General features: G+C 45.7%; 1 protein-coding gene across 2 annotated transcripts in view; it reads right to left on the bottom strand.

Annotated features, from left to right (window-relative positions):
- Positions 1–15,033, bottom strand: part of MYBBP1A (MYB binding protein 1a) — a 678,288-nt gene that overhangs the window by 359,676 nt on the left and 303,579 nt on the right. For both annotated transcript variants that reach the window (XM_078679447.1, XM_078679448.1), the window contains exons 14-15: positions 11,813–11,903; positions 76–227 (exon numbers count right to left, since the gene is read on the bottom strand). In XM_078679447.1, coding sequence (XP_078535573.1) covers positions 76–227; positions 11,813–11,903 — 243 coding nt within the window. The remainder of the gene's footprint in view (positions 1–75; positions 228–11,812; positions 11,904–15,033) is intronic.

Raw genomic sequence — 15,033 nt, 5'->3', positions numbered from 1 at the left:
CAATTGCTCAATAGTTAAATGTTTTTAGTACTGTATATTAAGCTTCAGTTTTCTAGACAAGGCTACGGCACTTACATCCAAGATAAGCTGTAAGGCTCTCTTTGTCATATGTGGACAGATACGGGCAAAAACACTTTTGGAAACTAGTCTCATCAAGCGACTAGGTTGGGAGAAAAGAGATAGAAGAATTTCCACCACCACTTCAACCCAGAGCGGCTCCTCATCCCCTGCAAAAGAAAATAAAGGTTTTTTAGTCACTGAGCTCTGGCTTAATGGGAAGGGAAGTTTCATAACAAAACATCTTAAAACAAATTAGCAAAGAATACAAACTAAAGGTAATATTGCAGTTATTAAGAAAAAATCAATTAGGATTCTCAGAATCAAGTTGAAGCTAGTTAACATTCTAAGCAGAATCCCCCATTTCTAAGAAACTAATTTCCTAAATTAGGATACTTACTTATGGTGGACTTAACAGTCAGGCAAAAGAGAAAGTCCGGTTGGACTACATGATGGAGCACTTTTCTGGCTGCATGGACTGAGGAAGTAAATGATCTGTAATCCCACCAGTTCAGTTAAACTCCACCACCCAGTCATCACATTTGCAGCTGCAACTTTAAGGCTACTCAGACATCTGCAAATCTGCCAAAAAAACTGATATCCTACTGTAAATTTAGTGCACTTTGCTGAGTGCTATTTAGTGTCTTCTCAAGTTAGGAATCAAATACACAACTCAACACACAATTTAAAGCCTTTACTTTGGGTCCTGGGACAGTCAGAATGTACAGGCCAGTTGTTTACCACCAGAGATGTAGGACTATCAAATACCACTGCATACCAATTAGACACTTAACTCGCCAGAAGTCCAACAGACAAGGTTTAGTCCAGAAGGTGGAAGAGTACAGCAATATTTCCTAGTAAATAACATAGTAAACTAGGTTTCTACCATGTGCGATCTCTCATAAGAACAGTAAGACACTCTTTACAGTAAGTCAAATACAGCAAACTGAGATGGGCGCAAAAATATAGAAAGTGATACCACATTCATATTTATATTTGCATTTATAGTGCTTAAACCACAGGGAGTATAAAAAACAAATAACATGGATCCACATGGCTTATATAGCATTAACAAATAACTGAAGGGGACAGGGTGGGGGGGGGGGATTTGAGGCCGAAGGTCTGCTTTTAGGGAGGACGACTGCTTTCAGGCATTTTAAAGCCACTGTTTGCTGGAAATCTCATACAATCAAAGAATGGTACCATACTGGAGGACAGAATATTTAAAGTATAATAACATTTGGTGGGCTCACGTCCTAGTGTCAAAGGATCTTGCCGCAGAACCAGACAACTCAGAAGGTTTGAGATAGTGCAGACATGTTTCCAGTAAAGACGTTCCAAAAATCCCCTCACCGAAAGAGAGACAAATTAAAAATGAATCATGATAAAAAATATATTTCACTTGTCTGTAGGTCAGCTTTTAGAATTTGTATATTAACAAAGCTAACATGAGTCCAGGAGTCACCATACTGTGGGTCGAGGTGACACCAAGTAAAGGCCCAATTAATCTCATAGTGCAGAAGAAGCACACATTTCTTGGCAAGAGGGATAATATTTGTTTGGGGGCACTGGGAGAAGTTTAATGGCACCATACAGCACAATAAAATAGGGCGATGTCCTCTATCACAGATCCTGGCAGACGCGTTTCGGCGGATGCCTTTATCAATGCCGGTAGTGTGCTGGAAAGTTCAAAAGTGAAGATTGTCGTGGGAAGTCGATTTAAAGACCAGGTGAGGAATCCCATTGGACAAAAGATGTAGTAACAGAGAGAGGACAGGGAAAGTTCCTCAAGAAAGTACTTTTCCTCTCTCTGTATCCGGGTACCTCACATGCAGCCCAGTGCGTCGATCACGTTCAAGGGACAGGACAAACCAGAACCGCGAGCCAGGTACAGTGACCCGCCCGTGCATACATTTGTGCCCTGACAAAGTCAGCCTTCAAGCAGCCTGTTCCTTTTGTAATGCGGGATCAATGGTGGATTCCATCGCTGCAGGGCAACTCATCAGCATTCCCTCTGCTGCTCTCTCCTTGATGCCTACACCACAGCCCAGGCCAGGCCGGAGGGTGTCGACGTCCCACCTTTTGGTGTACTTCCTGTTATGTACACCTGTGGGCGCCATCTTCGGATTATTTTTTCTTGTTTTGTGTTCTTTTGCGAATCCTTTGGCAATGTTCTGTATTTCTTTTCAAGTAAGTGATTTATCCGCTTTGTGCAAGGTGTCTGCTTCTGTATTGTCCTTGTATTACCACCTGCTTCTCCAGCCTCATCTTTCTGACGGAGGTGGGTGGGTTCGCTAGTGAATACAGAAAGATCTTCAAGCTGCAAAACTACACCGACAAGTAAGAAACTATTCGTTTTGCAGCGTGAATCTTTCTGGATTCACTATGCTGTGCATAGACTTTGTAGCGGTTTGTTAAGTTTGTGGTGGCTGGGTGGAAGATGAGCATTGGTTGTTGAATATATGTTGAAGCACCATCTGTCCTACTTGTGCTTCCTTGTTCATTTTTATATCCACACAGTAGTGCTTAGTGAACGTGTGCACTGAAGCCCATGTTGCCGCCAGGCATAAGTCTTGAATGGGTGTGTTAGCCAGAAGGCTATCGTTGCCCCTTTTTCCTGGTAGAGTGGGCCCGTGCCCCTTCTGCTAGTTCTTCGTCTGCCTGTCTGTGGCAGAATTGTATAGTTTGTGCGATCCATCGTGTGATGGTTCCCTTTGTTACTGGTCTACCCAGGAAACTGCTAGCGAAAGACACAAAAAAACTATTTTCTCTTCCTGTGTTCCTTGGTTCTATCTATGCAGTGCATCACTGCCCTTCTAGCGTCCAGAGTGTGCAGTGCCCTCTCTGCGCTTGTGGCCGGTTTCTGAAAGAAGCTTGGTATTTGTACCGTCTGGTTGATGTGGAACCTTGACACCACCTTTGGCATAAAGTGTGGGTCAGTTCTCATCACCTCCCTATCATTGTGTATTTGGATGTAGGGTTCATGTAGCGTTAGCGCCTGTAGTTCGCTCACCCTGCGCAGCGAGGTGATTGCCACCAAGAAGGCTGTTTTCATTGTTCGCATTTTTAGGGAGGCCTTATGAATGGGTTCAAAGGGCGCATTCATGAGCTCTGTTAGGACCAAATTGTGGTTCCATGGCGGTGGCGGCATCCTCTTTGGTGGTGCGATCCTCTTTGCCCATTCCAGGAATCTCTTTACTATCTGTGATGTAAAGAAGCTCTTCCCTGTTTCTCCTCTTGTGTAGGCTACTATCGCAGCTAGGTGTACTCTTAGTGAGGATGAACTTAGTTTTGCCTTTAGCAGGTGCATGAGGTATCTTAGCACCGTTGATTCCCTTGTCATCATCTTGTGTAGCTTTTTCTTGCCGCACTATTGTGTAAACCTCTTCCATTTTGCCACATAGCACCTTCGTGTGCTAGGTCTCCTTGTCTCTCGTAGTACCTGCATGGTGCTCTCAGGTAACTTCAGGTGTGCAAACTATGCCTTCAGGAGCCATGCTGCTAGGCTGAGGCCCTCTGGCTGTAGTACTTCTCCGTTTTGCATGGAGAGTAAGTCTTTCCTTTTCCCGAACTTGTGGGGTGCACCCTGTGCCATTTCCATTATCTGTGATTACCAGGTCTGCCTGGCCCACTGGGGTGCCACCAGGATCAGAGTCATGTTGCTGATTCTGCACTTGTTGAGTACCCTGTGTATCAGTGGTATCTGGGGAAAAGCGTAAGCAAATGTTTTTGACCAGCTTATCCATAGGGAATTCCCCAGGAATCCTTCCCCTGGTTGCCTGGATGCGAAGTTTTGGCATTTTGCATTCTGGCGTGTTGCAAATAGGTCTATTGTCGGTGTTCCCCACCTTCTGAAAAGCCTTTGCGTTTCCTGTGTATTGAGCTCCCACTCGTGGGATGCCGATGTCTGTCTGCTGAGCCAGTCTGCTTCCACATTGTCCTTCCTTGGTAGGTGTATGGCTAGCAGGTCTATTTTTAGTGGGATGGCCCATCTACATATCTCCTGTGCTAGGTTCGATAGCAGGGCTGATTGTGTTGCTGCCTGCTTGTTGATGTAGAACATTGTTGTTGTGTTGTCTGTCTGGATCAACACTCTCTGGTTGTACAGTTTTGCCTGGAAGGCTTTCAGGGCAAGGAACACCGTCTTTAGTTCCAGGTAGTTGATGTGTTTGACCACATACGCTGGAGTCCACAGACCCCTCACCCTGAGCTTGCTCATGTGTGCTCCCCATCCCTTCTGGGATGCGTCTGTGGTGATGGTCACCGTTGGGGTCGGTGGTGTTAAAGGCTTCCCTCCGGTTATGTTCTCCTTGTTCCACCACGACATCTCTTCCTGCACTGCGTGCGTTACAACCACTAGATCTTCCCAACTTCCTGTACCTTGTGACCATTGTTCTTGCAGCCATTCCAGGAATGGTCTCATGTGGAGCCGTACATTTGGGACCAGATGTATGCAGGAGGTCATCATGCCCATGATCTTGCTCGCTGTCCTCACTGTCAGAGCTCGCCCCTTCTGGTAGAGGCGCGTCTCCTTCAGCAGGGCCAGTGTTCTCTTGTCGCTGGGGAACAGCCTGCTCTGTATGGTGTCGATCTGTGCTCCTAGGAAGATTTTTACTTGCTCTGGTTCCATTGAGGAGTTCCCCCAGTGAATGGAGAATCCCAGGTCAACCAGTGTACTTGTCACGTGCTGTGCGTGTTCTTTGCCTGTCCTGTGTGAACTTGCCTTTATTAGCCAGTCGTCCAGGTAAGGGTATCCATGTATCCCTGCCACTGCGGCGAGGCAATTTGTCATGACCTTTGGTGCGGATTTTAGTCCGAATGCTAGGGCTGTGAACTGGTAGTGATCTTTGTTGATGGTAAATCTCAGTAGATGATTGTGCTGCCTGTTCATTGGGATGTGCAGGTAGGCATCTTTGAGGACTATGGTGGCCATGAAGTCTCCGTCCCTTATCTGAGTAATGACCTCTTGTAGGGGCGTCATCTTGAACTTTTGTGTTTTTATGTACTTGTTTAGGAACCTTAGGTCCAGGTTGGGTCTGTGTTTCGTCCACCTTTGGTACCAGGAAGTAGGTTGAGTACACTCCCTTGTTCCTTTCTCTGTATGGTACTGGTTCAATGGCCTCCTTTTGGAGGGGTTCCTACGCTTCCTTTTGAAGTAGCTCTAGCTCCTTTCCTGACTGCGCCTTTTTTGGTTTCCTGTTTGGCGGTGTCTTTTCCAGTTCTATGCAGTATCCGAACTGTATGATGTGGAGTATCCATTTGTCTGTGGTTATCTTCTTCCACTCCCGGAAGAAATTAGTTAGCCTGTCTCCTACGGGTGTTACATGTTCGTTGATGATTTGTCCGTGTAACTCTGTGTTGGTCTTGTTGTGCTCCACCCTGGGAGAAGTTGTGTGGGTGGGCACGTATTGCGTGACGGAGTCACACAGAGGCGGGTTGTTGGCCCCCTCTTATTTTGAACACATCCGTTCGCCCTCCCACGAAAGGACTGGCCCCTTTGTTGGTAGTGCCAGGTTTGTTTTTGATGCCCTTGTTGTGTTTGGCTGTCGCCCTGGTGGGACTGTTGGAAAGTCTGGTGTGACGTTCCTGGCTGGTTTCCCCCTCTTCCGTTCGGTCTCTGCGACGGAGTACCCCTTTTCGTCCCCCTGAATTGTAAGGCCCCCATGGACCTTGCAGTTTAGTTATCTTTTTTGAACTGGGTGAGCTTTTCATCGGCCGGCGCTCCAAACAGTGTCTCTCCATTGAACGGCGTGCTTAGAATGTTGTGCTGCACCTCTGGTTTGAGATCCTGCCAGACCTGCCTTCTCTCTGTGATTCCCAACATCATCAGCCTGCTGGACGTATCAGCTCCATCCAAGGCTGTTTTGAGGCAAGAATTTGCCACATTTCTCCCTTCTTCCACAAGGTGTGAAGCTCTTTGTTGGTATTCGTCTGGAAGGTGCTTGATCAGCTGTCTGATCTCGTCCAGAATTTGGTACTGGTGCCTGTTCTGCAGGGCGTTTGGGTTTGCCATGTGCCAGTGCATCGCTGCATTTCTTTCTATCTTCCTTCCCGTTCGGTCCATCCTCCTGCTTTCCTTGTCTGGTGGTGGCCCTGATGTTGCTGGCACATTTGCCCTTTTCCTGGCGGTCGCCGTAATAATGGAGTCTTCCGTAACTGATCCTCGGATGTAGGGAGGATCCTTAGAGGAGTGTTTATATTTCTTCTCCGTCTTAGGCGTAACTGACCTGCATGTTGCCGGTTCCTTGAACGCCTTCTTCCCCTGGGCCATGACAATCTCAAGCATGGGGAGGTACTGGCTCCTAGTTTGTGTGGGGAGCAGGGTCTCCAAGAGGAAGTCTGCTTTCGGTTTTTCCTCATCAAGTTTGACTCCAAAAGCTGTTGCCGCGTTCTTGATGACCATATTGTAGACCTTAATGTCATCTGACGGTGAAGGCCTCGAAGGGTACGTGTCCACAGCCTCTTCTGGGCTTTCGGTGTCGAGATCCTGCCACTCCAGGTCCTGTGTCCCCGAGGATGCCGAGCCGAGGATCGTCCGCTGATCGTCATCGCCCTCCTCCTGGTAGTAGAAGGCTTCCTCCTCCGGATGGTCCTGGGTCTCGGGACTTTTCGGCGGTTCTTCGGCTTCAAAGTCCTCTTCCTTTTCTACTTAAATGATCACCGTATTTAGCTTCGACGGAATCGCGAACCTCTTCATCTTTTTGTCGAACTCCTTCTTTCTTTGCAGGATGTTATCCTTTTCGGCCTCGAGCCGTCTTTTCTTTCTCCCCAGTTTGGCGGCCTGCTCGGCGTTGAACGGTTCGGCTGATCCTGTTGACGTCGAAATGGGCTTCGGGTCCTTAGTATGCGGAGTTCCAAACCGAGAGGCGTGTCACATGCGGAGCCGACCTCCGCCATATTTACACCACCAATACCGCTTTGTAGCTAAAAAACGGGTCTGACACATGCATGAGTTGCCCTTCAGAAGCATAATGCCACCATACAGCACAATAAAATAGCACTATGTCCTCTATCACAGCTCTTGGCAGACACGTCTCGGCGGATGCCTTTATCAATGCTGGTTGTATGCTGAAAGTCCAAAAGTGAAGATTTTCGTGGGAAGTCTATTTAAAGACCAGGTGAGGAATCCCATTGGACAAAAGATGTAGTAACAGAGAGAGGACAGGGAAAGTACCTCAAGTGAGTACTTTTCCTCTCTTTGTACCCGGGGTTATCCCATGCAGCCCAGTACGTCGATCACGCCCAAGGGACAGGACAAACTGGAACCGCAAGCCAGGTACAGTGACCCGCCCGTGCATACAACTATGCCCTGACAAAGTCAGCCTTCAAGCAGCATGTTCCTTTTGTAATGCGGGATCAATGGTGGATTCGCTGCAGGGCAACTCATCAGCAGTCCATCTGCTGCTCTCTATCTGATGATATATATAAATATATTTATTTCGCACCAACACATCAAGGCATGAGGACATGAACTAGAAGATCCATAACAAAGACAGCACACAACTGGTTTGCATACCTTAAGATCTTTTTAGTTGCAGTATAAGCTCATAAGGCAAGTGAGGAATCTGTGGGAAGATTATGCAACTCTCACGGATTCCACACAAAATGAACGAACCCCAAAGCAGTAACCTCCAGGGAGCATGGACTGAGTAGTGCAGAGTAACCAGCTAACACAGGTAGGGCGAAGTTATGATCACTGAGTGCCCCCCACGCGAGGATGTAAGTCTTTGTAAAAAGTATGCAAGGATGACTATGTGGCAGCCAAGGCATGTCGGCAACTAGAAAGCTTCCAGAAACGTTTGCGACAGCAGCCATGGTCCTTTCTAAATGCTCACGAACGCAACAGAGGGTCTTTCTTGCCCAGGGTGTAGGAACGTTAATTATTATGTGGTGCGCTTGTGAGAACCTCACCATGTAATTATGTCACAATCTTTATAAAGTCGAGTTATATTTTTCAAGCAAACCTTAACCTCAGTCATAGGAGGCTGAGGCACAGAGCAGCCAAGCTTAAACAAGGGAACAAGTACACAGCATTAAGCATTTAGAAGTACCAAAACAACAGAATAGTAAGAAACATGATGCAATAAAAATCCAACACCAATTTTTGAAAATAGAATGTATTTTTAACTTTAGATCGACACAAAAATGACAAATTTCGAGGAATTGGAAATCTAATTTTCCAAAAGGTTAGTAAAATGCTGTAATTTTAGTGTTTTAGATGCAATAAATCACTAAAAGGGGTTTGTAGCCTACAGGCAAAAAGCCTGTTAGATTCCTCTTGGACTAGCCACTATAAGTTGAGAGCTAGTCTCGGGGACTGCTCAGAGTGCCGGTTGTAATCAGCAGTCTTAGTGTCCTCAGTGCACTTTACTCCTTTAACAGGATCGATCCAAGAGTGGTCCTGATGCTGGTGATGAATGACGCTAAGATGATCAAGAAATGCTGCGAGTTTTCCTGGAGCAACTCCAGGTCTATGAACTTCAGGGTGTGTCTCCGGCCTCAAGAATCTATGTCCCATGATGAGATAGGGAGGTCCAGTGCAGTTCCACTCGCCACTTGGTCAACTGGTTACAGTGCAAGTTCACAGGTTGCTTACAACTATGGTAGACCAGAGTCTATTTAAGCTATGGGTCCCACTGGCTTGGGGATGTCTGAACTCCCAGAAAGCACTTGGTTGTCAAGTGGCAGGCAGGCATTCCTGGAAGCTAGGCTCTCGAAGGGTGCTGGTTTCTTCAGCTTTTGGTGGCTAAGAAGCTTAACAGGAGGCTACCCACCTAGCCCATGAAGTCACTTCTTCCATGTTGGCACAAGTGGAGCTCTGTTCTATGAGTGGGCACACCATGCACAGTCCTCGTTGCAGTTCTCGAGTGCAAACGAAACAGTCCAGTCTTTGGCGCAGCCTCTCTTTGTAGGGCCCAGGGAGCAGCAGAACAGTCCCTCTGTCTTCTTTCCAGCCCAGTAGTGAGCTAAGGACTGTGCGTCTGGGGTACCATTTTTATGCCAGCTTCTGGTTTGTGGGAGAGGAGGACTCACTAGCCACAGTGGAAATAGTTCAAGAGGGAACCCTTCCTACTTTACATCACTTCCTGGGAGTTTGGCCACCCAGCATAATAAGCCACTCCTCCTGGAAAACCAGTTCTGCAGCGGGGTTTCCTCCTCTGGAGGAGATGACAGCCTGTCTGCCTATACAAAGAAGCAGGCATGCAAATGTGTTATTGCTATTTGCTTGACTGAGATGGTAGCCTCTTTGAATCTGTGGCCACTGCCCAGTAGTCATACGGCTTGACTGCTTGAGGCGCCACCTACTCACTCCAGCAATTCTTTCTGTTCCCCATTCCTGGCAGTTCTTCACACGTCCTACCAAAGGGGCAGAATGATGTCTCGAGTGAAACTGTAGCAGGCAGACAATAAAGGCTACCGAAGGTTTGAGCAACAAAGTGGTGAATTTCTAAGTCTCCCCCTATTAAAGTTACTTTAAATCTGACCTCAGCAATGTATCGGTTATAATGTACCATTTAATTTGATACCTTTGAGTGATATCTTTGTTGGTCCCAAATGGAAGTTAGCACTAAACACAGCAGCTAGTGAAACTCCACGACAGGCTATGCCATTGTGAAAACAGCAATTTTGGGGTTTCACTGTAAGGGCATGTTGAACACAAAAGGACACACCTTTCATTTTAATACTTGGCACCCTTCCTGGTGGGCTACTGAGGCGTTCCCTAAGGATGGCTTAGTATTAAAAAGGAAGGTTTTGACCCAGTAAAAGGATTTATTCTGCCATGTCAAGTTGTCAGGTTTAATGCTTCAGTGGCAGGCATAAAGACACGTTTACACGTGTCACTGTAGTGGCGGGATAATTAAGTGCTGCAATCTACTAGTGACATTTAACTCAGTAGCCCTGGGTACCTCAAGTACCATATACTAGGGACTTGGAAATAAGTTCAATGAGCCAATCCAGTACTAGCCAATTGCACATGTAATGTGAGTGTTAGAGCACATGCACTGGGGCCTGGACAGCAGGGACCAGACTACTACAGAGTTCAAAAACCAGCAGCATAACTCCGAAAACTTGGGGGTGGGAGGTATTCATACAAAAAAGAGGTCCTTGCTTACATAGGCCATAGTAGATCTTGCTAGAGAGGATGATCTAGCAGTAAAGTTTTAGTTGAGTCATTGTATTGTTCTGGTTCAGCTTTAGTTAAGCCCACAAAAACCAGGTCATCAACTGTGTTCTGTTGTGTTCAGTTGAAGTAATGCAACAACAAATGCCTGAGATCCAGCCCATGCAGACGTTCCTCGTTCTGGGTTTGATGCTAAGGAGGCAGAGTATTAGTTTGCGCCATCTGGAACACAGAAACCAGCTTGATATGAAAGATAGGCAGATGGGATTCACCAACTTAATGGGTAGAAAACAAACCGAAGGATTAACAAACTGACAGGGATTTAAAACCATAGAACCTGAGAGCAGAATTAATCGACACCAAAAAAACTGTCAGAGTAAGAAGTTGACCTGGGCAACTGTGCATCTGCTTGAACGAAGAAGGTAGCAAGAAAGTCAAAACAAGGTTAAACTTTTAGAGAGTTATAATAAAGAGAGCAGGAGGGACCACATAAAGTAAACCTTTCTGAAAACTAGTCAAGTCATGATCTAAACAATCTAAACAGAAAAGATTAATCAAGACAAATGACACAAACATGGCCACAAGACAGCCCTTAACTGCACCGGCCACCAGGCTCTACTGAGCCAGTAACACCACAAATCCGAAGATGTCAGAGAGGTGAAATTTAAATGGGTTGATGCCTTCCGGTTTGTACTACTAAACAAACGTATTCCAGTAGCCCTTGATGATGGATTTAGCAAGAGGCTTGCCGCTGCTAAGATGACACGAGCAGACTCACCAGAAAGGCAACAAGTCAATACCTGGCTGAGTTCAATCTACAAGCGAACAGCCGAGTGCTAACCACCAAAAGATCAGCGGACTGGAACCTCCTCTCTCATTCTGGTATGATCAGAATAAGCTGTGCTTGATCCTTCCACACATCCTGAAGGACGTCTGACAGATGGGACCAGCAGAAATGCCAGCAGCATCTGGAAATAGACCAGGTTGAAGGATGCAGCAGAGGGAAGCAAAACTGGTTTAGAACTTGCCGCAGCAACCATCTTTAGCTTAACCTGGTGGGGATTCTCCCTCAGACCATCTTGATGCACTGCTCCTGTGTCCCTTCTTACCCCCTCAGGTCTCTGGAGAAGCATTTCCTGCCCACTTCACGAAGAACAAGTACAGGTAGCATATCTCCACTGCCTTTTGACTAGGCTCCTACTAAGCAAACACATACATACATTCATTCATACAAGCGGCACATTAGCCATCGCTGCCTTTTTAGTAAACAGTAGAATAGGAATTCTCACTACGCCGAGTGATTTAGAAAAAACAACTTATTAGGTGCAATACTGCTTAGACCAAAGATTTCTCCACGCATTTGACAAATGCTCCGAAATTGCCATATCAATGCAGTTTTCAGTAAACTGTGAGGAACTCAAGAGAACATTTCCATTTACTGTTCTACTTGCCCAATCCCATGATGTCAGACACTCAACTCAGGAGCTGTACAAATGTGAAGATGTTAAGACAAAATAAGGTAGAAGGAAACACATGTTATCAGAAGGTAATGAAACAACTCATCACACAACTACTAGACATCAAAACATTTAACACAAGATAGCAGAAGTGATACAATTTTCCATTTCATACCTTCAAGCGTTTTTTTACTGGATTTTTTGTCCATCGCTTTTTTAATGCAGTTCTGCAAATCATTCAACAGGTCGGTACACTCCTCTGGATTCTGTTTTATATTAATAGAGAAAGATACACAATTTGACTATGTTAAAGAGGGAGAGTGATCACTATACAGCAAACATTTCACAGAAGAAAACAAACAGTATAAAGAAAGAGTAGAAGGTTTTCAAAATCCAATTATAGTCATGTAACAGATGTCTGAGAAGATCTCAAACAAGTGACATCAAGGGTACAAGGCTATCCTCTCCTACTCAACTACCCTGAGGAATGCTGAAAGTCATAGCAGGGACAGAGGCAGAGTGAAGCAGTACAGGATAAGAAAAATTCCACCGTAAAAGACAAGAGAGATATCAGATTTGTTGAGAGGCACAACCGTTTTAAATGGGGTACGGAGTCCTGAATTGTTGTGTCTTATAGTTGAGATAAGAGCAGTTGCTAAAGGCCTTTCAGCTAGCTTCAATTTCTGGTAAAGGTATTTTGGTTAAGGTTCTCCGCCCCATCTCCCTACTAGCAGCCCTACTAGCAGCCCCGGGTAAAATGCTCGAAAAACTCATCCAGCGCCAACTTAATAGTTTCATCGAGAGAAGAGGCATATTACACGAAACACAGTCCGGTTTCAGGGCTGGCTACAGCACTGAAACTGCCCTTATTGAGGTTGCTGAGTCCATCAGGTGGTCGCTGGATTCAGGAGCATCGGCTATGCTGGTGCTCCTGGATCTATCTGCCGCCTTCGATACTGTGGACCACGGTGGATTGCTGCTTAGATTGAAGGACATTGGCTTAGAGGACATGGCACTGAGCTGGCTGAAATCCTACCTGACGAATCGTTCTCAGAAAGTTGCTCTGGGTGCTTTTTCCTCTGAACCTAAACAACTGTGGTGTGGCGTCCCGCAAGGGTCCGCCCTTAGCCCGCTGCTTTTTAATGTTTATCTGGCCCCACTTTTTACCTTGATCTCTAAATGGGGGGTCAAGGCGATCTCGTATGCGGATGACACGCAACTAGTCTTCCCATACGTTGAGATGTCAGAAACAGCGTTCGGTAAAATGAAAGGCTGTCTTCGTGACGTTGCCAGATGGATGAACACCAACAAGTTAAAATTGAATGCTAGCAAAACCGAGGTACTATTCTTTGGGAAAAGTACCCCTCCCCCCCCTGACCTTTGGTGGCCTACCGAAATGGGTCCTGCCCCCACCCCTGGTTCCAAGGCAAAAAATCTGGGTGTCTGGTGGGACGAGACGCTCTCCTTCTCCTCCCACATACAACATATTACCTCTAGCTGCCACTTTAAACTCCGCAATCTCAGGAAATTCCTCTCTCTTCTACCTACTGACTGTCGCAAATCGGTGGTCCATGCGACGGTCACATCCAGACTGGACTATTCAAACGGCCTCTATCTGGGCCTCCCGAAATATCTGACACAACGCCTGCAGAGCGTGCAGAATGCGGCTGCGAGATTGATAAAACATGTGCCTTTCAAACATCATATCTCTCCGCATCTTCACGCATTGCATTGGCTCCCAGTGGCTAGCAGAGTTAAATTCAAAGTTCTCACTCTAGCGTACAGAGCACAAAATGGGAACTGTCCTAAGTATCTCAAACTCCGACTCCCCCGCTACCATCAAGAGAGACACCTGCGCTCGAACTCGCAGACCCTACTGGCCGTACCCCGAGTGTGTAGGGCGAGACTCGGAGGCAGATCTTTCTCGGTAGGCACTGCGAAGCTCTGGAACTCCCTCCCCTCTTTCATCCAATCTGCCTCGTCAGAATCCATCTTTAGGAAACTCCTAAAGACCTGGCTCTTTGCACAGATAGTCTAGCATCTTTTTCCTGCCTTCCCCTCTGTGGCTGCGGTTTCTTTTTAGCGCCGGGACACCTCCATGTGAGGTAGCTGTTCGCGCTTTTATAAATGCCAGTATTATTATTATTATTATTATTGAAAGCAATTTTGTTTGCATATCAACTGGGAGGCATTTGAGAGAAGCTAGGATAGGTGATCAACAATGAAACTTCTTAGGTGCTATATATCATCCTGGCAGCATTTTGTAGGATTATTTTGGAAAAGACTAGTGAAAAGGGCATTCTCATACACAATCTGTGAAATTGCATGAGCTTGAAATTCATTTCGGAAGGAATGGTTTAACATTCCTTAGAAGCTTTAATTGGTATCTGGCACTCTTGGTCATATTTTTTACATATATCTCAAGACTGAGGATTTTGTCACGGTTTAAGACAAGTGATTCACTTGAGGAGACATTTGGTCGAGAGTTTTCAGCTTCAGAGAACACACAAACCTTTTATTCAGTGAGGCAGGAGGTGAATCTCAGAAGGCTATTACCATCATCAACTTTTGTGTATTTTTGCGAGATGAGGAAAAGAGATCCCACATTTATCTTGAGCTTCCCCCAGAGGTTCTACATATAGATAGAAGAGCGATGGCGAGTATACAGCCTTGAGGACCCAAAGGGGGTAGAGTTAGAAAGAGACCAAAAGAGAGAAAGCTAGATGTAAATGTCATACGTAATGGAAACCACTACAGAATGGTGCCACTAATATCAATTGTGTCACTTTAGGTTTTTAAAAGGATCAAATACTGCGGATCCGACATAATTGAAAACAAGGAGCCAGGCGTTTTCCCTCATAATAGGTATGTACGGTGTCATTTTTATTTGCCCAAGGAAGAAGCCAGATAGCAATTCATTAAGGCGTAGGTAGTCAACAATGTATTTCTCTACTTGTGCTGCTAAGCATAACTGCAGGATTTTTGCCATGAGATGGAGTACTGCAGGGAGTGGGGGGGTCGCAATTACATGAAGTTTAATATCAGTAGAATGCTTTTTAAGAAGAGGATAATGAGAGCCAAATTTGAGTGGATCATGGAAGATTCTGTGAACAAGGGAGTCATTGTGGATTTCAAGCCATAGGGGTTTAAGGCCTTTAAGGTGGATCGCCCGATGAGCAGTGTGTATTTTTTGTGTTAGCACTGAACCATTTCAATTCTGCATCTGTAATAATTTTAAAAGCTAAAACTGTCCAGGAAGTAGGAAGATTTTTTTCTATAGTTAGCCATAATGTGCACGTGTGCAAGGTGAAGGTTGTCATTGTCAATTCTAATATATTAGATATTTTTAGTGAAGTCCTCAATTAGTTCCTCATGTCTTGATTGACACAAGATGGC

The sequence above is a fragment of the Lissotriton helveticus genome, chromosome 3_1 (genome assembly GCF_964261635.1).
Source record: "Lissotriton helveticus chromosome 3_1, aLisHel1.1, whole genome shotgun sequence".
Lineage (NCBI taxonomy): Eukaryota > Metazoa > Chordata > Amphibia > Caudata > Salamandridae > Lissotriton > Lissotriton helveticus.
The sequence above is the reverse complement of the archived record's forward strand: the minus strand, read 5'-3'. Positions and strand labels throughout refer to the sequence as shown.